We start from the raw sequence: 23,265 nt of genomic DNA, 5'->3' as shown, positions 1-23,265 counted from the left end.
AATATAGATCAATGTAACAGGATAGAAAATCCAGAGATAAACCCTTGCACATTTGGTCACCTTATCTTTGATAAAGGAGGCAGGATTATACAATGGACAAAAGACAGCCTCTTCAATAAGTGGTGCTGGGAAATAAACCTACCTAAGGAGACAAAAGACTTGTATGCAGAAAACTATAAGACACTGATGAAAGAAATTAAAGATGATACAAATAGGTGGAGAAATATACCATGTGCTTGGATTGGAAGAATCAACACTGTGAAAATGACTCTACTACCCAAAGCAATCTACAGATTCAATGCAATCCCTATCAAACTACCACTAGCATTTTTCACAGAACTAGAACAAAAAATTTCACAATTTGTATGGAAACACAAAAGACCCCGAATAGCCAAAGCAATCTTGAGAACGAAAAATGGAGCTGGAGGAATCAGGCTCCCTGACTTCAGACTATACTACAAGGCTACAGTAATCAAGACAGTATGGTACTGGCACAAAAACAGAAATATAGATCAATGGAACAGGATAGAAAGCCCAGAGATAAACCCACACACATATGGTCACCTTATCTTTGATAAAGGAGGGAAGGATATACAGTGGAGAAAAGACAGCCTCTTCAATAAGTGGTGCTGGGAAAACTGGACAGCTACATGTAAAAGTATGAAATTAGAACAATCCCTAACACCACACACAAGAATAAACTCAAAATGGGTTAAAGACCTAAATGTAAGGCCAGACACTATCAAACTCTTAGAGGAAAACATAGGCAGAACACTCTATGGCATAAATCACAGCAGGATCCTTTTGGACCCATCTCCTAGAGAAATGCAAATAAAAACAAAAAAAAACAAATGGGACCTAATGAAACTTAAAAGCTTTTGCACAGCAAAGGATACCATAAACAAGACCAAAAGACAACCCTCAGAACGAGAGAAAATATTTGCAAATGAAGCAACTGACAAAGGATTCATATCCAAAATTTAGAAGCCACACATGCAGCTCAATACCAAAAAACAGACAACCCAATCCAAAAATGGCCAGCAGAACTAAATAGACATATCTCCAAAGAAGAGACACAGATTGCCAACAAACACATGAGAGAAATGCTCAACATCATTAATCATTAGAGAAATGCCAACCCAAACTACAATGAGGTATCATCTCACACCGGTCAGAATGGCCATCATCAAAAACTCTAGAAACAATAAATGCTGTAGAGGGTGTGCAGAAAAGGGAACACTCTTGCACTGCTGCCCATACAACCCAGCAATCCTACTACTGGGCATATACCCTGAGAAAACCGTAATTCAAAAAGAGTGATGGGGGCTTCCCTGGTGGTGCAGTGGTTGAGGGTCTGCCTGTCGATGCAGGGGACACAGGTTCGTGCTCCGGTCCGGGAAGATCCCACATGCCGCGGAGCAGCTAGTCCCATGAGCCATGGCCCCTGAGCCTCTGCACCCGGAGCCTGTGCTCCACAACCGGAGAGGCCACAACAGTGAGAGGCCCACGTACCGCAAAAAAAAAAAAATAATAATAATAAAGAGTGATGTACCACAATGTTCACTGCAGCACTATTTACTATAACCTGAATGTGGAAGCAACGTAAGTGTCCATTGACAGACGAATGGATAAAGAAGATGTGGCACATATATACAATGGAATATTACTCAGCCATAAAAAGAAACGAAATTGAGTTATTTGTATTGAGGTGGATGGACCTAGAGTCTGTCATACAGAGTGAAGTAAGTCAGAAAAACAAATACCATATGCTAACACATATACGGAATCTAAAAAAAAATGGTTCTGATGAACCTAGGTTTAGGAAATGAATAAAGACACAGACGTAGAGAATGGACTTGACATGGGGAGGGGGAAAACTAAGCTGGGACAAAGTGAGAGAGTACCATTGACACATATATACTACCAAATGTAAAATAGATAGCTAGCGGGAAGCAGCTGCATAGCACAGGGAGATCAGCTCAGTGCTTTGTGACGACCTAGAGGGGTGGAATACGGAGGGTGGGAGGGAGACGCAAGAGGGAGGGGATATAGGGATATATGTATGCATATATCTGATTCACTTCGTTATACAGCAGAAACTAACACAACATTGTAAAGTAATTATATTGCAATAAAGATGTCAAAAAAATTATTACTTAATTACTGCATTTTAATTTTAGGAAGCCAGTAGTTTCTAGAGAACAGCTTGCTTAAAGATAAAAAGATTTCTAATCCTTGTTTATTCCAAGGATAATCTTGTATATGTAGTGGGTCATTAATATCTTTGTGTCAAATCTGTTTGTTCAAAATAATATTATATGGCTTGACAAAGTTACTAGAAACATTGCTAGATTATGTTTCCTTCAAAAACTTGCTATATATAATCCTAACAGAATTAAGTGGGAAAGTAATGTTTCTTCTCATGTTCTATCATGGAAAAACATAAATTTGCGATTCAGGTCTAGAGAAAGAAATTTAAGGTAATGAAACTCTGATTGCACAAATTTCCCTATGTAATTACCTTTGTAGAACCGCTACACCACTTCCTATCCCTCATTCAACTCCTAACAGTAATAGAAACATAGTACAGATAATCTTACCTGGAATTACATTAATTATTCTAACATGAAGCTCTATGTAAATGGTTTGTATGTAAAATTAGTAACACCCATTCCTTCATGGTATGAAAGAATACATTAGCAGTTTTCTTTGGGTAATTTGAGGTGGGGAGGTGAAGAATTGAGCCTGTTATCAGGCTCCCCTGATGCGGTAGCACACCTTCTTAATGCTTAGACTGCGATCCCCTGTGTTACCCTACTTTCCATCCTTCTAGATCCAGAGGCCACATGGCAGTCATTGGTATTCACCACTTTTTCCAGGCTCACGTATTCTCTAATGTATGACTCGGGTACTGCTTATTTCCATTCTCTTATTGCTTCCCAGATACCCACGTCTTTCTCTTTTTAATACTAAGCAGAGTTTTTATCTTTCTGAATCAAGTGAGGACCCTCTCCCCATCTGATACTGTAGAGTGTTTTCTAAGTGAAACATCCCTCAATGTCACTGATTTGCAGTGGATATTCTGTTTCGTGTTCATCAGCACATTACAGTATTAAGTAAAGCTACAACTTTATTACTCACTACAGTGTTTGATTTCACTAATCTTTTTCTGATTAATAAAGACTCTGGATCTTTGAAATACATATTAAGGTTCAAACTTCTCTGAAAGAACTCTAGATTTCAAACAGGATTTCTAACATGTGCAGAATACTAAAAAACCAAGCTCTGTGACAGGATCAGAAAAACATTTTTTGTACCAGTGCCACCTCTACTGAAAAATTAATTATGCTGCAAATCAACTTTTAAAAAAAGAAGTTTAAAAAATATCATTATACCTTAAATTTATGGAGAAACCACCACCAAAAGGAATCATGCAAAACAGCAACAGAGGCTTCTGAGAGAAAATGAGTCTTCCAGATTTTAAAAATTTTTCCCTATGGAAAAAAGACACATGGAGATCAAATTAATAATATTATAAGACATGTTACTGTAAACAGGCTTTATAAAGCGTGTGTATTTAATAGTTATAAACTACCACTGCTTAATAGAAATTTAATGTGAGCCATATATATATTTTCTAATAGACATTTTAAAAAAGTAAAAGTAAAAGGTGAAATTTTAGTGACATTTTGTTTAACCAAATATATTTAAAATATATTTTAATACATAATTGTTATTAAATTATTAATGAAATATTTTACATTCTTTTGGGTACTAGGTCTTTGAAATATAGTGTATATTTTATACTTATAGCACATCTCAATTTGAACATAAATTTTCATCATAAATACTATATCATAATTAGACTTTGTAAACTATATGGTTGTGATTTTGTTTCAACCATAATTGAAAGTTGTTCAATAACTGAATCAAGTATTAATTTTAAAATTTATATATAATTAAAATAAATAAAATTTAAAAATTCAGCTGATCACCGACATAGAAAACAAACTTATGGTTACCAAAGGGGAAAGTAGGGGAGAGGGATAAATTATGAGTTTGGGATTAACAGATACTCTCTACTATATACAGAATAGATAAACAACGTCCTACTGTATAGCATAGGGAACTATATTCAACACCTTGTAATAACCTATAATGGAAAAGAACCTTAAAAAGAATATATATACATATATATGTATAACTGAATCGCTTTGCTATACACCAGAAACTAACACAACACTGTAAAACAACCATACTTCCAAAAAAAAAATTCAGCTGAGTCACACTGGGCATATTTCATATTCTCAATAATCACATTTGATTAGTAGTCACTGAAATGACAGTGTAGGCTAGACCAGGAATAGCAAAAATCCAAGACACATGTTAACAATTTCCATTTTATGCTGAAGACAAGTATCAACAATCATGGTATTCTAACCCAATGGGCCCCATCATAAGTCTAGACCATAAAGATAGTGTTCTCTCTAAGCAATTCATCAAAATTGGCACATAAAGTTAATTTACCATGACTACTAGAGACTATAAGTCTTGGTTTAAATATGTACCTTCAATAGTCATTTTATTTTATTCACTAAAAGTTTGTAATGCCAGATTCAGTAGAGTTCAAGAATTCTTTTAATGAAATCCGTAGGTATGAATTTCTGCTCCTCAAGTACAAGTCTACAAAAAGGATACCGTGCAAACGTTTATACCAAGGAGATTATTTATCATGCATACTGTGGGAGCACTTCTTCATAGGCCACTAAGTATAGTATATACATTGGTAACAGCTTCAACTTATTTAGCACTTCTTAATTACAAAAACATATGAGAAGTACATAAAAAGTAGAAAATTAAAATACAGGAGAAAATCTGAATATTTTTTATTGAAATTATTTGCAAATTTCAAGCAAACATGCTTTTTAGTATAAACTAACTGCATGATTGCTTCTATCCTAAGTTTTGGTTATGTTTAGTATCACTAACTTTCTTTTTCAGGAAAATTCCAAATTCTTTAAAATATATCAGTATTTAGTCAAAACAATCAAACACAGAAATCAGCCAAAAAACTCCAAACTCAACTTAAACAGTTAAATGATACTTTCCTCCATCACCCTCTACCCTTTTGTGATACCTTTTTGATTCAAATAAATGTAAACATACCTTAAAACCTATACATTATCTTACTTGGAACTTTTTCTCCTAATATAGATTCTAGGTTGGATAAAACTACTTCTAATGTTCTCTTGAATTTCTGTTTGTGTATATCTGTATCTTTGTGGCTCAGCTTTCTCAAAACATAGGCCCCTTTTCACTCAATTCAATAAAATTTTTACTGAGCATCATCTGTAGCCAAGGGTCCTTTCTGGGTGCTAAAGGGGATAATTTATACTTTATCAAGAAACTTAACCTATGACTGTATGTTCAGGAATGTATTTGGATGGGGTTACGTGAATCCAGTCAATTCCATGGATTCCCTCACCTTCAAGCATGTAACAGTAACCCTTTAACCTTCTTTTTCCAAGTTTCAGATGTTATAATAAGCATTTCTATGAAATAACCTTCCCTCTGATATTATTTTCCTACACTTATTTTCTCTTCACTTTAATGTCATCATCTATCTCAATGCCACTGCACTGTGCATGCTCTAGCAAGCCAATTTAAATTCTTTATTGAAATCAGGGAGGGGTATTAACAAATAAAACACTGGTTATCTATACCTAGATATACCACTGGTACACAAACTCAAAATATACTACACCCAGCTGCTTGTCATATCCTGTGCACCCCTTCCTCCAAACCCATACCTACTTACACTCCTCACTTTCCTACTTCTTTCAATAATGCCAGCGTCCTCCAAGTTAACCATATGAAATGTTTATCATAGCTGTACTTCTATGCCTTATTTATGCGACTGTGATGTACATGCATCCATAGTTAAAATATAGTCCCATTTTAGAACACAGAATGTGAGAGTTAAAAAGATTATATTGTCTAGAACATTTATAAGATTATTTTAACAATAATTTGTATTAATTTCTTTTTACAATAAAACCTTTTCCCTGAGGAAACTTTGGAAAATATAGTCGGAGAAAGTAATAAATAAGTTCATGATCCAGGCATAACAATTACCATCTATTGTTTTTCTCTAAAAAAAATGCTATCAGGTGATCAAGATGGCAAACGAAGCCTTCCCTCTCACCCAAATCCCATAAAACATAAAAGATAATTGAAAAGCATCTGTATTAGCATGGAAAATTAGAGAGAGTGTCATTACTGAATCATTTTAGGTGGAGTTTTCAACTGAGGTGCTCTGTGGTTCCCTAATTGAGGGGAAAACAGGAGACCCAAGTCAGGTTAATCAGATTATTTCTTGGAATACTGTCTCTTGAAGATGGAACACTAAAGTGATACACTCTCTTTCATCTTAAGAGAGGGAAAAATGGGCAGAAAATAATGGCTGGAACTGATTCATCCAAATTTAATGGTTGATTATACTCCTTCTGAAGGACTATGGAGTACTATAGTGGGAGAGAAAACAGGGATTTTGTGTTGAGAAAGAAGGAGCCACAGGAAGGCTGGGGGTGAGGGATGGAAAGAGGGCCTACTAGGGGCCACGTCCACCTTAGAGAACTGTCTTGAGAGGAATCTGCCTGGAGGTACAACGAGCACTGTTCAAGTCCCCAGGAAACAGAAACCTTTTTAAGTGACTGCATAATATTTAAGTGGGTGGGATATCAATACCAGTAACCACTCAGCCCTCATCCTATCCCTGGCAATCAGTGTCCAATGATCTAGTTACCTTCCTATGCCTGCAGTTTTTCATCAATTGGCTACACTGTAGGGATATTTCTTAAAAATTCCCCAGACACTTGGAGGTTCAAAAGGTAGGGTTGTGGGGAAGGGCTCTCATAAATTATTTTGGGATCAAAATGAGCAGGCTAACATATCCTGAGCTATAGAGCAGGAAGAGAGAGAGTGAAACACCTGTTACAGTCACATGCCAAGCCAATGCACACTGGCAACCTCAGACTCCTGAGGCAGTAACACAGAACCTAATACATTCTCTTCTGGAGATTAGGGTGTTAAAAATGTCACTAGTCTTTCCTGCCAGACTTAATGCCCAAAAGAATTAAATCTTGCTTAACACCTAATCTGTCATAGCTTTAAATTAAGGTCTAATTCATTAAATCATATTCTCAAAATATATCACACAATAAAAATAAAATAATATTTACATACATCAAAGTCATGGGCTTTTAAAATAAAAAGATAAATTCGTTCAGCATTCAAATGTCTGGGTAGTTGAGTAAGCTCATTTGTTCTGAATCCTGGGAAGTTGCAACCCTAGAAAGAGAGAAATACCACAGAACAGGAATTACTTCATTCTTTTCAGTATAGTAGTCTCATATGACTACAGAAGACAGATATTTAACTATCATTCATTAACATAATTATTTTACATATTTTTACTAAAAATAAGTAAAATATATTTATCCCACCTAAGAAAAATCTTCATATTACCTGTTTCTATGAAATTAAGAGCACTGACATATTCATATGCCAAATCTAAAAGTAAAAACATTTACTTCAGAACTAATTTTGACATAGCTCAAATTACCAAGAATTTTAGCTACACTACACATAAAGAAATGGACTAGGCAGAAAAAGAACGCTTCTGTATTTGTTTCCAACTTTCTCTCCTGGGGCCCCTATCTAAATTTATAGCTATATCTATCTTATTGTAAACATTCTTTTTCATCCACATAATACTTTTGATATATAATCTCATAAAAAAGAAATGGTAAATACCTCTATATGCTTCTTTGTCTCCATGTCATCTGAAAGCTGGAAAACATTTAAAAAAATCTTTAAAATTCTAAATTTAAGAATTTTTATACTTTGTAACTTTGTTCAGTTAACGTGTGTGTGTGTATACATCTCTTACTGAGGCCTAGAATGCTGTTGCTGTATTAGATGCTGGGACTGCAAAGATGTTCCTTGCCCTCAAGTTAGTCAGAGGGCAAGAGAGGAATCAGATACATATACAAAACACAAAGAGATAAGGGCTATGATAGAAATATAAACAAACTACTTATTGCGGTTTGGGTCCACTGGGAAACAGACTGTGAGGTGGAATTTAGTGTTCGGAATGTTTATTGGGAGTGCCTTTGGGATCAATATCTATGGAAGGCAAGAGGAGAGGGAAGATTGAGAAGTCAGCTATGATGCAAGTCTAACAGCCCTGACCCTAAGCAGAGCTTGTGAACTGAAAGGACCCATAGTAGTTGTCCCGCACTGGGTTGAAACCGCCAGGCCTTTCTGTTTCTGACTTGATTAGTCATTGTATGTGAGTGGCTCCTGGATGGTCGTTTACTTGGGAGAGGAAGTTCTCTCTGTGAGAGGCAATTCCTGAAGGGGCTGCAGCTGAAGGGTGTCCCCTAACAGCACTATTAGCAGATGGGGCAACAGGTCCTTCCTTGAAAGGGAATCTGGGAGGCACATCTTTGTGTCCACCACACTACTTTACACAGAGAATAAGAAGCCTTCTGTATAAATTAGTTTTTGATCATCTAGACATGTTAATATATTGTTTATTATTTTCCATATACCCATTTCCTCCCCAAATACATAAGCTTACAGGCAAATTTTATATACATACACACATACATATATTATTTAAGAGAAGACATAGGAAACCAATTTGAAAGGATGATTACAGATTGCTAAATGAAAGAGGATCACATCATTGGCATTTTAAAAAAATGTGCAAAGGGATAAAACAGAGAAGGAAAGTGAGATCAACTGTAAGAAAGAAGGCTGTGTGCTTGACAGGTATAGATATAATTGGTCATTAAAGACAGCGTCAGATTTAGAAAGATGTTAATGTTAATCTCAAAGTCCTGGCTTTATTCTGCAGGAAGCAAAGAAACACTTTTTAAGGAACAGAGTAATAGAACTAGTTCTTGGTCATACAACCTGGAAAAGATACCACAAAAATATAAATAATTCATGTTAAAATCCTGGATTTCCCTGGTGGCACAGTGGTTAAGAATCTGCCTGCCAATGCAGGTGACACAGGTTCAAGCCCTGGTCCAGGAAGATTCCACATGCCACGGAGCAACTAAGCCCATGAGCCACAACTACTGAGCCTTCACTCTAGAGCCCACAAGCCACAACTACTGAAGCCCACGTGCCTAGAACCCACACTCCACAACAAGAGAAACCACCGCAATGAGAAGTCTGTGCACTGCAATGAAGAGTAGCCCCTGCTCACCGCAACTAGAGAAAAGCCCACGTGCAGCAACGAAGACCCAATGCAGCCAAAAAACATATTTAATAAAAATTATTATTAAAACTTTTGTTAGTGTAATTCATCTAAAGGTCATTTCAATAGATCCTGGAAAGTCATCTGATAAAATTCATTAGAATTTTTGAAATTCTTTTGAAAATTAATACAGAAATCACAATGAATAATGTAACTACCAGTGTTCCCATGTTCCCACAACCTAGAATGGATTACTGTTATTTTAGTATTTGCTTAAGACTATTTAAGATAAAATATGAGGTTTACATATAATAAAATATAAAATTAGATCCCTTTTTTACCATGATCTCTAGTTCAAACTGTGTGTTCCCCTTCCTTGAGATAGTCACTATCATTTGTTTGGTTTGCACCCCCTCAATTCCATTAAAATACTTTTACATATATGTGTATATATATAGAAAGAATATTCAGACTTTTGGTATGTTTTTAAAATTTAAAGGAAAGATATTAACTGTACATATTACTTGGTAACTTGCTTTTTTTCACTGAATATCATGTTTTGACAATCTACACAAGTTGCTATTTATGGACCTGCTAACTTCCAGACAGCTTTTCTACCAACCTACCTATTCCCTCTGCAAAATATAAACAAAATCAATAAAAGTTCACAAGCAACTTTTGCCAAACATCAAGAACAAATGATATCCCTATATTCAACAAACTATCTATTAGACTAAAGAGATGAAGCTAAGTAACTCATTTTCTGAAGTTTGTATAATTTTTATACCAAAACCAAAAAAGATAATCATAACTTATCAAACATAGATGTAAAATCTAAAGAGCAAACCAAATCCAGTAATGCATTAAAAATATATCCTAATATAAGAATGGTTCAACTTCTGAAAAGCTGTTAATGTAATCTGCCACATTCACACATGAAAGGCTTAAAATAGCTTTTGCTATCATCACAGTGGATTATTTTCCTCTCCATTTCAAACCATGAAGATGTTTTTAGTTTTTGTGCACAGCAATATCTTTATTCAAATCTAATATTTAATCTACATCTATACCCACATCCATATATCTTTAATAAACTTGGATTAAATGTAAATTTCTTTAATCTGAAAAAAGTTATCTAAACATTTAAAGTTGTACCTAATAGCAAAGTACTAGCATTCTTTCTGAGTCAGTCAGACAAGATGAGAAACTGGTAAGATTGTTGAGTAATATACCTATACCAATAATAATTTCCTATATACCAACAATAACCCATTTAATTACATAATGGAAAACTAATCTCATGGACATAAGTAATAAAAATTTAAGATACCTAGGAATACATTTAACAGGGAATGTGTAGAACTTATATGAAGAAAATCACGTTTTTACGTGAGTATATGTGTCATATAAAAACAAAAAACAAAAGCAAAAACAAACCAAAAAAAATGAACAAACCAAACCAAACGAAAAACTAACACATATAAAGAAAATAGAGTAGTGGTTACCAGAGGGGAAGGGGTAGTGGGGAGGGCTAAATGAGTAAAGGGGATCAAATATGTGGTGACAGGCAGAATCCGTATTTTGGCGGTGAGCATGCTGTAGGGTATACAGAAGTAGAAATATAATGTTGTACACATGAAACTTCTGTAATGTTATAAATCAATGTTACCTCAATAAAAAAATAAATTTAAAAAAAAGCACACAAACCTACTGATAGACCTAAAATAACATCCTTATGCTTTACTCCCTTACACAAAAATAAACACTGGAGTTAAACACAAAAAAATAAACCTGTAAGAACAATATAAGAGAACACAGGTGAACATATGTATGATCTTGTAATGAAGAAAGCTTTCTTAATATTATGGCACTAAAGGCAGAAGATTTCAATAAAAAATTACAGATTCATGAAAATATAAAATGCTATACAGTGAAAAAATACTTTTGGGTTAAAAGGCAACCAAGAAAGTAATATATGTATAACATACGTTACTAAGAAGGGTTAATAGTTGTAAAGCATAAACAGCTCTTAGAAATAGAAGAACAGCTAAAAAATGCCCAAATTTCATAAATAGGCAATTCATAATAATAGAAACACAAAAGCTAATAAAAACCTAAAAAATCAACTTCATTAGTGAAATGTATGCAACTGGTTACATTTATGCCTATCAATTTGCAAACATTAAAAAAATATAATATTAAATATTAACAAGGGGATGGGTAAGGGATCAATCACAAACTCTATTGTTATGAATACAAATTGGTGCCACCTTTCTAGATAACATTTTGTCAGTATGTATCAAAACACTTAGCTTTTCACATTTTTCCCATGTGGTTCCACTTCTGAAATTTATATTAAGAAAATAATCATGCATAAGCACAATTTTTAGCTCCAAATATGTTCACAGCACCTTTGTAAATAATAATGAATAATGAAAACTAACCTAAACATCCAACAAAAGGCCTATGACATTAGTTTATTTTTGAAATGATGTAGAATGATATTTAATGATGAAAATTCCATAAAACATTTAATGAATTAGAAATACAGTTTAATTTGAATTTTCTAAAAAAATTTTAAAGAACAATGAAAATGACAATAGTGAGATATATGTAATTTATTTATAAATGATAAAATTAAGATGCTTGCCTTTTTAGTGCTTATCTGTTTTAACTTTCTAAAATGACTACCTTAGTCATAATCAGGGAAAAAAGGTAAAAAGTAATTTAGAAATTTAAAAAACATTTAAGGAGGTGGATGGACGAGTGGTAGCACTTGAAGTCTTTATAGCTTTAATTTTAGAATGTATTTTTGAAAAGGACTAAGTTTCTAAAAGTAATTCAAAATATAATTCTAATCAAACAAAGAGATTTTTTTAAAAAGTTAACAAAGTAATTCTACAGGCAGTAAAAATAACTGTTACTTTTTCATAAAGGAAAATGACTGATATAGAACCTGTTTCCCTAAGATGTTATAAATTTTTAAATAACCAGAGGATGAAATATAAGTCTTCAAATAACTTCTAGTGATGTGAAAATGCCAACACTCATATTGGGTGTGTAAAGAAAAATATGAGTCCAAATATTTTAAAAACACAGGGATAGATGATAAAAGACTAAAAGGAAATTTTTAAATATTATTAGTACTTATCTATGAAATTATAGTGATTATATTTTCTGTGAAAATATAATTTTTTAAGGAAGATGAAAACAAATACAATACCATTATCTTCTTTTCCTTACGGTAATTCCTTAGAAATGCCTTATATTGTTCCAATTTTCCATGAGAACCTTTAAAAAAATGAGAATTCACAACATATAAATATATAAATAGCCTTTAAAATTGAAAAAATTTAAATACTTTAAGTAGATTATATATAAAACCATTCAATGAGATCAACTAGCTATTTGACAAGCATAATGCTAGACACACACAGTCTTAGCTGAACAATTGTATCTCCTGTTTCCTTTTGCTATTTAGAAATGTCATGCTCCAACTAATATATCTTTAGTACTTATTCCTATATCCAAAGTTTTACCTTAATCCCTTACTACTGAACAAGCCCATGTTTTTCAAATAGCTCAGCCACTTACATTTGGTTGTTTCACTGTCACCTTATATTCAATACAGTACAGTACTTTGGAGCATGGCCCAGTGAAAGACTATGGGGGGCTTTGAAGTCAGATAACCTAGACTTGAGTCCAAGCTCTGATATTTACACACTGAGGACAATGAATATATAGAAAATTATTTTTTAAAAGCATACACATGTGCTCTCTCTCTCCCTATATGTTTATATAGCCACACATGACTATATATATGTAGCTTGTATAATATAAAAATATTTTTTAAAATTAAAATAATTAAAAATTCAATAAGGGACTTCCCTGGTGGCACAGTACTTGAGAATCTGCCTGCCAATGCAGGGGACACAGTTTGGAGCCCTGGTCCAGGAGGATCCCACATGCTGCACAGCAGCTAAGCCCATGTGGCACAACTACTGAGCTTGCGCTCTGGAGCCTGCAAGCCATAACTACTGAGCCTGCATGCCACAAGTACTGAGCCTGCATGCTACAACTACTGAAGCCTGCAAACCAAGAGCCCACGTTCCGCAACAAGAGAAGCCACTGCGATGCAACAAAGAGTAGCCCCCGCTCGCCGCAACTAGAGAAAGCTCACACAAAGCAACGAAGACCCAACTCAGTCAAAAAAAAAAATTCAATAAGAAAATTGTAATAGTAGTGAATTTAATACTATTGTATTTAAACACATTCTCAGATTTTGAAAACTCAAGGTCCAAAAAAGGATATTAAATAGCTAAATAATATAACTATCATATTTATTTAATACACAGAAAATACTTTATAAGTACAACCAATATCATTCTTAAGACATATATGAGGAGCAAAGCTTCTTCATCTAGGCAGCAGGAGTGCTTCCTGCAGTGGCCAGTTTAATCCAGTTTTCAGTCTTTCCAACTCAAAGAACCAACCTCACTGTGCACCTCAGAGATGCCACAGGAGCCAAGAACACCCTCTCATCACAGGTGATTCTCATTTTGACAAAGCTCTATGACTGTAACCTCGAGAGCATCACAGAGGGGTCACTTTGGAACCGTGTGGCTGACAAGGTCTTGGTGCTGTGGCCTGATGGAAGGCTGGAGCCTCTGAGATAGGAGAGCTGAGTTCAGGACATTGGACCAACAGAGACCTCTGGGCCCCACGTAATATAAATCAGTGAGGGCTCTCCCAGAGATCTCCAGCTCAACACTAAGACCCAGCTCCCCCAATGGACAGCAAGTACCTGTGCTGGACACCCCATGCCAAACAACTAGCAAGACAGGAACACAACCCCACCAATTAGCAGAGAGGCTGCCTAAATCATAATAAGGTCACAGACACCCCAAAACATACCACCGGACATGGTCTTGCCGACCAGAAAGACAAGATCCAGCCCCACCCACCAGAACACAGGCACCAGTCCCCTCCACCAGGAAGCCTATACAAGCCACTGAACCAACCTCACCCACTGACAGCAAACACCAAAAACAACAGGAACAACGAACCTGCAGCCTATGAAGAGGAAACCCCAAATACAGTAAGTTAAACAAAATGAGAAGACAGAGAAACACAGCAGATGAAGGAGTAAGGTAAAAACCCCCCAGACCAAACAAATGACGAGGAAATAGGCAGTCTACCTGAAAGAATTCAGAGTAATGATAGTAAAGATGATCCAAAATCTTGGAAATAAAAGGGAGAAAACACAAGAAATGATTTACAAGGACCAAGAAGAACTAAAGAGCAAACAAACAATGAAGAACAACACAATAGAGAAAAAGAAAGGGACTGAGAAAATATTCAAGAGATTATAGAGGAAAACTTCCCTAATATGGAAAAGGAAATAGTCAATCAAGTCCAGGAAGCACAGAGAGTCCCATACAGGATAAATCCAAAGAGAAACACACCAAGACACATGTTAATCAAACTATCAAAAATTAAAAACAAAGAAAAAATATTAAAAGCAGCAAGGGAAAAACAACAAATAACACAGAAGGGAATCCCCATAAGGTTAACAGCTGATTTTTCAGCAGAAATTCTGCAAGCCAGAGGAGAGTGGCAGGATATATTTAAGGTGATGAAAGGGAAAAACTTACAACCAAGATTACTCTACCCGGCAAGGAGCTCATTCAGATTTGACGGAGAAATTAAAACATTTACAGACAAGCAAAAGTTAAGAAAATTCAGCACCACCAAAGCAGCTTTACAACAAATGTTAATGGAACTTCTCTAGGCAGGAAACACAAGAGAAGGAAAAGACCTACAATAACAAACCCAAAACAATTAAGAAAATGGTAATAGGAACATACATATTGATAACTACCTTAAATGTAAATGGTTTAATGCTCCAACCAAAAGACATAGACTGGCTGAATGGATACAAAAACAAGACTCGTATAAATGCTGTCTACAAGAGACCCACTTCAGACCTAGGGACACATACAGACTGAAAGTGAGGGGAGGGAAAAAGATATTCCTTGCAAATGGAAATCAAAAGAAAGCTGGAGTAGAAATTCTCATATCAGACAAAATACTTTAAAACAAAGACTATTACAAGAGACAAAGAAGGACACTACATAATGATCAAGGGATCAATCCAGGAAGAAGACATAACAATTGTAAACATTTATACACCCAACATAGGAGCATCTCAATACATAAGGCAAATGCTAACAGCCATAAAAGGGGATATCTATAGTAACACAATCAGAGTAGGGGACTTTAACAGGCCACTTTTACCAATGGACAGATCATCCAAAATGAAAATAAATAAGGAAGCAGAAGCTTTAAATGACACATTAAACAAGATGAACTTAACTGATATTTATAGGACACTCCCTCCAAAAACAACAGAATACACTTCCTTCTCAAGTGCTCATGGAACATTCTCCAGGATAGATCATATCTTGAGTCACAAATCAAACCTTGGTAAATTCAAGAAAACTGAAATTGTATCAAGCACCTTTTCCAACCACAATGCTATGAAACTAGATATCAATTACAGGAAAAAAAAACTGTATAAAATACAAACCCATGGAGGCTTAACAATACACTACTAAATAAACGAGATAACTGAAGAAATCAAAGAAGAAATTAAAAAATACCTAGAAACAAATGACAATGAAAACATGACAACCCAAAACCTATGGAATGCAGCAAAAGCAGTTCTAAGAGGGAAGTTTATAGCAATACAATCCTACTCCAGAAACAAGGAAAATCTCAAATAAACAACTTATCCCTCCACCTAAAGCTATCAGAGAAAGAACAAAAAAACCCCTAAAGTTAGCAGAAGGAAAGAAATCATAAAGATCAGATCAGAAATAAATGAAAAAGAAATGAAGGAAACAATAGCAAAGATCAAAAAAACTAAAAGCTGGTTCTTTGAGAAGATAAACAAAATTGATAAACCATTAGCCAGACCCATCAAGAAAAAAAGGGAGAAGACTCAAATCAACAGAATTAGAAACAAAATAGGAGAAGTAACAAGTGACACTGAAGAAATACAAAGGATCGTGAGAGATTACTATAAACAAGTATATGCCAATAAAATGGACAACCTGTAAGAAATGGACAAATTCTTAGAAAAGCACAACCTTCTGAGACTGAACCAGGAAGAAATAGAAAATAAAAACAAACCAATCACAAGTACTGAAATTGAGACTGTGATTAAAAATCTTCCAATAAACAAAAGCCCAGGACCAGATGGCTTCACAGGTGAACTCTATCAAACATTTAGAGAAGAGCTAACACCTATCCTTCTCAAACTTTTCCAAAATATAGCAGAGGGAGGAGCATTCCCAAACTCATTTTACGAGGCGACCATCACCGCGAATCCAAAACCAGAGAAAGATATCACAAAAAAAGAAAACTACATGCCAATATCACTGATGAATATAGATGCAAAAATCCTCAACAAAATACTAGCCAACAGAATCCAACAGCACATTAAAAGGATCATACACCACGATCAAGTGGGCTTTATCCCAGAAATGCAAGGATTCTTCAAAATACTCAAATCAATCAAGGTGATACACCAGATTAACAAATTGAAGTATAAAAACCATATGATCATCTCAATAGATGCAGAAAAAGCTTTTGAAAAAATTCAGCACCCATTTATAATTTAAAAAAAAAAAACCTGAACAAAGTAGGCATAGAGGGAAACTACCTCAACATAATAAAGGCAATATATGACACACCCACAGCCAAAATCATTCTTGATGGTGAAAAACTGAAACCATTTCCATTAGGATCAGGAACAAGACAAGGTTGGCCACTCCCACTGCTATTTTCAACATAGTTTTGGAAGTTTTAGCCAATCAGAGAAGAAAAAGAAATAAAAGGAATCCAAATCGGAAAAGAAGAAGTAAAACTGGCACTGTTTGCAGATGATATGATACTATACATAAAGAATCCTAAAGATTCTACCAGAAAACTACTAGAGCTAATCAATGAATTTGGTATAGTAGCAGGATACAGAATTAATGCACAGAAATCTCTTGCATTCCTATACACTAATGATGAAAAATCTGAAAGAGAAATTAAAGAAACACTTCCATTTACCATTGCAACAAAAAGAATAAACACCTAGGAATAAACCTACCTATGAAGACAAAAGACCTGTATGCAGAAAACTATAAGACACTGATGACAGAAATTAAAGATGATACAAACAGATGGAGAGATATACCATGTTCTTGGATTGGAAGAATCAACATTGTGAAAATGACTATACTACCCAAAGCAATCTACAGATTCAATGCAATCCGTATCAAACTACCAATGGCATTTTTCACAGAAATAGAATCAAAAATTTCACAATTTGTATGGAAACACAAAAGACCCCAAACAGGCAAAGCAATCTTGAGAATGAAAAACGGAGCTGGAGGAATCAGGCTCCCTGACTTCAGACTATACTACAAAGCTACAGTAATCAATACAGTATGGTAGTGGCACAAAAGCAGAAATATAGATCAATGGAACAGGATTGAAAGCCTAGAGATAAGGTGACCATATGTATGTGGGTTTATCTTTGATAAAGGAGGCAAGAATATACAATGGACAAAAAACAGCCTCTTCAGTAAGTGGTGCTGGGAAAATGGGATAGCTAAATGTAAAAGAATGAAATTAGAACACTTCCTAACCCCACATATGAAAATAAACTCAAAATGGATTAAAGACCTAAATGCAAAGCCAAACACTACAAAACTCTTAGAGGAAAACATAGGCAGAACACTCTGACATAAATCCCAGCAAGATCCATTTTGTCCCACCTCCTAGAGAAATGGAAATAAAAACAAAAATAAAAAAATGGGACCTAATGAAACTTAAAAGCTTTTGCACAGCAAAGGAAACCATAAACATGACGAAAACACAACCCTCAGAATGGGAGAAAATATTTGCAAACGAAGCAACTGACAAAGGATTAATCTCCAAAATATACAAACAGCTCATGCAGCTCAATATCAAAAAAACAAGCAACCCAATCCAAAAATGGGCAGAAGACCTAAATAGACATTTCTCCAAAGAAGATATACAGACTGCCAACAAACACAATAAAGAATGCTCAACATCACTAATCATTAGAGAAATGAAAATCAAACCTACAATGAGGTATTACCTCACACTGGTCAGAATGGCCATCATCAATAAATCTACAAACAATAAATGCTGGAGAGGGTGTGGAGAAAAGGGAACCCTCTTGCACAGTTGGTGGGAATGTAAATTGATACAGCCACTATGGAGAACAGTATGGAGGTTCCTTAAAAAACTAAAAACAGAACTACCATACGACCCAGTAATCTCTCTACTGGGCATATATCCTGAGAACACCATAATTCGAAAAGACACATGTACCACAATGTTCATTGCAGCTCTATTTACAATAGTCAGGACATGGAAGCAACCTAAGTGTCCATCGACAGATGAACGGATAAAGATGTGGCACATATATACAATGGGATATTACCCAGCCATAAAAAGAAACAAAACTGAGTTATTTGTAGTATATACAATAGAATATTACTCAGCCATAAAAAGAAACAAAACTGAGTTATTTGTAGTGAGGTGGATGGACCTAGAGTCTGTCATACAGAGTGAAGTCAGAAAGGGAAAAGCAAATACGGTATGCTAACACATATATATGGACCCTAAAAAAAAGGAAAAAAAATGGTTCTGATGAACCTAGGGGCAGAACAGGAATAAAGAAGCAGATGTAGAGGATGGAGTTGAGGATAGAGGGAGGGGGAAGGGTAAGCTGGGACGAGGTGAGAGCATGGCATGGACTTATATACACTACCAAATATAAAATAGATAGCTAGTGGGAAGCAGCTGCATGGTACAGGGAGATCAGCTTGGTGCTTTGCGACCACCTAGAGGGGTGGGAGGGAGATGCATGAGGGAGGGTATATGAGGATATACATATGCACATAGCTGATTCACTTTGTTTGACAGCAGAAACCAACACAACATTGTAAAGCAATAATACCCCAATAAAGATGTTAAAAAAAAAAGACATATGTTACAAGTTTGCCCATTAAATAAAGAAAAAGATAAGAATCACCATTAGTATCTAAAACTATTGTGAAAGTGTTAATAAACACAACTAGGTAAAGGTTATATAAATACTGAAAAGTAGTAAAAATTATCATTACTTACAGATACGCTTTTCACTCAGTCTGCAGTTATCCAATAGTGAATGCTAGGTACTTCCCACAGATTAACTTAGCTCATACAGTTCAAGTCTCACTCCTTTTACTTTGGGTGGTAGGTTTAACTGGTCTTATCTCCTGACTGTTGCTGACTTGCTTGTCTCTGGTAACTATATTAGTTGATGCAACCCTGTTTCCCTGATATTTGGTTACCTCTGCTCCAGCTCAAAGGTCAGAACTGCTTTAGGCTTTATCCTAGCAACACTTTCTTTGAACAAATGTTCACTTTCAATTAAAAATCCAAATTGGACCATTGTGAAATGAAGAGGTTTTAAAATAGAATAAATTTATGTTTATGTTTTGATATTTTATATCTTAGGATTTCATTCATTGTGAGAATACACACACACAGTGATAGACACACACAAGTGACAATTACTTTACGCATATAAAAAATAAGGTTTACTTGTCCTGGAAATTATTCTGTTCCACTCAAATATTTCAGAGACATGGTTTTTCAGAAGAACTGAACACTCTGCTAATCTTGACTCCATGGCCATGGCCGCATCATGTACTCGTGGGACATTTCCCCATAGATGTGTATAAATTGAAGTAAATGAACTATCTTCTTTTATTTTCTTCAGAGTACATAACAATTTATCATTATCCCCAAAATGGATTTCCTTTGGCCAGTGATCCTGCAAAAAATGTGAGACAATACAACTTAAATCATTTTTTAAAATGAATTTAAATAGAAGAGTTCAAAAATCAATTGAGCTGTAATTGAGGCTTTATTCTATAGCATTATTTTTTATTAAATGCATTTTTTTAATTTGTGAAAAAAAACATAAACTTTAGAAGTTTCAGATGCTTTACAAAACTTTTTTTATCATTTGAAAATAAGTTGCTTACTTGACTGATGACCCCATCATCCTTGAATACTTTAGCATTTATTTTCTAAAAACAAACCATCAGAATAAGGAAACTGGCATTGTTACATTGTTCCTATCTAATTCTCTGAGTTTACTCAAGTTTCATCAACTAAATCAATAATGCTCTTTATAGCAAAAGGCTAGTTCAGTATCACACATTGTGTTTAAGCATCATATGTCTTTAGTCCCCTTCCGTCTACAACAGTTCCTCAGTCTATGCAATTAAAACCACAAGTTCATACTGATAACTCTAATTCCAGTTCCAAACATTCTAGTTTTCTGTTTCCATATTATGATTACCATCTCCAACAGTGAAAAACCTAGCTGCCATTATCTTAAATATATGTACTTATTTGATCAATCTTTTCAGGTAGCCAATCTCTCCTATCCGTTGCCAGACTCTTCACTATGTGGATGCCCCTCTCATCCTGCTTAGGCTCTGACTTCTCATACCAGGCCATAGCCTACCTCCACATTTCCTGAACTACCTCCCCACCCGAGGCCACATGTGAATACCATCATCACCCCCTTGGACCCCGACACCTGTGGTATCACATGGATCCTTCCCCCACAGTGGCTGAGTTCAGAAAGGCTGCTCTGGGTGACCACAGAACATTCCCCTCCCCCTGCCAATGTGAATGCTGCCTTGTTTTGGCTGCCAAATGGCCTTAGGACTACATTGCTCAGGAAGGGAAGGAGAACAAGGGAAGGGAAGAAAAGAAAGGGAAATGAAGGGAAGGAAAGGGGAATCACAACATTAATATTTGCAAATCTAAGTTCATCTTTTAATAAAATTATTTAATACCAAAACAAAGAAATATAGCTGACACAATTAAAGGTTTGTGAATAAGAGAATGCTTTCTGGAATAGTAGGAACTTTCACAGGATGAGACTCTTTAAGAGGAATTTGGGTAAGATATTCTGAGATTTTAGCTTAAATAGGAATAAATCTGAAGTCTGCAGATCAGAAATTTTAAACCTGCGTTGGTCTATTCTACTTCCATTTTTCTTCCTTTAAAAGCTTCCTAAACCCACTGTATTCTCTAATGATAACAGGTACCTGAATAATACCCAGCTTTTAATGCTGGAGAAGTTTCCCAGCAGGATCTAGATGCCCCTGCCATTTTGGAAAAAGAGAATATTACTTAGATACCTAAGTGCCCTCTCCCAAATCCTATAAACATACATCTTAAACAAAACACATAACCACCTGGGAAAGTTTTCCAGCATTAAAATCTGGATGTGTCAAAAATACAAAGATCTCAGAAAAATAAGATATGATCACAAGATATACTCCCTGGAGACAAACACTGTCAAATTAGAATGACAGCCAGGGGCTTCCCTGGTGGCGCAGTGGTTGAGAGTCCGCCTGCCGATACAGGGGACACGGGTTCGTGCCCCGGTCTGGGAGGATCCCACATGCCGCGGAGCGGCTAGGCCCGTGAGCCATGGCCGCTGAACCTGCGCGTCGGGAGCCTGTGCTCCGAAAAGAATGACAGCCAGATTTGAAAACATAGTCCTTACATTATGGGTCATCAGTTGCTATCGTTAGGGACACTGGGAAAGTGGGGAGAGGCTAAAATGGAAATGAATTTGGGAAAAGTGGGGAAAGGCTAAAATGGAAATGAATTTGAACACATTTTACAATATGCACAAAGGTTTATGAAAAGGTAGCCTTTATGCCAGACTTGAGATATCACAATTCTTGTCCAATATACTGAATTACAGTATGAGGTGAATAAAGTATCTTGAAATTCTACCAGCCTGATTAGATTATCAATTCCCTACTTTAAATAGTGAGATATATGTGATTAATCTATAAATGATAAAATTAGGATGCTTATCCTTTTCAGTGCTTATCTCCTTCTTTTAATTTTCTAAAATGACTATCTTAGTCATAATTAGAAAAAAACATTGGTAATTTTGAAACGTAAAAAATTACATTTAAGGAGGTAGATGAGGGTGGCACATAAAGTCTTTATAGCTTTAACATTATATAATTTTAGAATGTATTTTTTAAAAGGACTAAGTTTCTAAAAGTAATTTCAAAAGGCTACTGTAATTCTAATCAAACTCTCAACAATTTCTTTTTAAATTGACAAAGTAATTCTATAATCAATCAAAAAGAATTGTTAGTTTTTCCTAAAGGAAGAGGACTGATATGTGCACCAGTCACATATCAAAGTCCCATAAAACAGGATATTCTACTCACCAAGTTTTGAAGCTTTAAGAATTCTTCAATGTTCTTTGGAGGTTCTTGCATTTTCTAATGAAGTAAAATCAATATTGTTCATTAACATAAATTCAGATTGTTTATATGATGCTTACACCTAATTTATTTAACTACATTATGATACTGGACTTAAGTTATAATTTTCAGAGCTATAAGATATTGTTAAATATTCACTTTTGTTAAGTCCTTGCACTTTGAAAAGGGATAGAGATCAATGTTTAAATTCTGAGCCTCCAAACCAAATTCTGTAAAAGGCCTCCCTCTCATACACTGCTCCTGGAGAAAAGCTCCATATGAATCCTGCTAAATATCCTCATTTCCAATTCCATCAAGAGTTCCAAGATATTTGGGGCTATCTTGGATGGTGTCTACAATAAATTCAGAGCCAGTAATATAATAACATTTTCCTCTTACTGATGAAACATTTTAAAAGGCACAGTAGTGACCTGGTGAAAATAATTTAAATCTTTGAATGTTTCAGTGTAGTAAGTAATAATCCCATTTTTACTAGTAGTTTCTTTGTAAGTTGAAAATGTATTCTTTCATTAGACAAATTAATTTTAATCAAGACATCTTGCTATTCCTTGCCTTAGAGACTGTGTGCACATTCGTCCTTCTGCT

The 23,265-nt window shown here is 35.2% G+C and overlaps 1 protein-coding gene across 1 annotated transcript in view; it reads right to left on the bottom strand.

The window, feature by feature from the left end:
- Nucleotides 1-22,674, bottom strand: part of FAM227B (family with sequence similarity 227 member B) — a 211,404-nt gene extending 188,730 nt beyond the window's left edge. Inside the window, exons 1-6 of the mRNA XM_024118458.3 lie at nucleotides 22,624-22,674; nucleotides 19,946-20,177; nucleotides 12,495-12,562; nucleotides 7,816-7,851; nucleotides 7,246-7,350; nucleotides 3,396-3,494 (exon numbers count right to left, since the gene is read on the bottom strand). Of these exons, the coding sequence (XP_023974226.2) occupies nucleotides 3,396-3,494; nucleotides 7,246-7,350; nucleotides 7,816-7,851; nucleotides 12,495-12,562; nucleotides 19,946-20,177; nucleotides 22,624-22,674 (591 nt within the window). The remainder of the gene's footprint in view (nucleotides 1-3,395; nucleotides 3,495-7,245; nucleotides 7,351-7,815; nucleotides 7,852-12,494; nucleotides 12,563-19,945; nucleotides 20,178-22,623) is intronic.
- Between the last annotated feature and the right edge of the window lie 591 nt (nucleotides 22,675-23,265).

This window comes from Physeter macrocephalus, chromosome 11 (genome assembly GCF_002837175.3).
Source record: "Physeter macrocephalus isolate SW-GA chromosome 11, ASM283717v5, whole genome shotgun sequence".
Classification (NCBI taxonomy): Eukaryota; Metazoa; Chordata; class Mammalia; order Artiodactyla; family Physeteridae; genus Physeter; species Physeter macrocephalus.
Note: the sequence above shows the minus strand (reverse complement) of the source record. Positions and strands in the feature narration are given on the sequence as shown.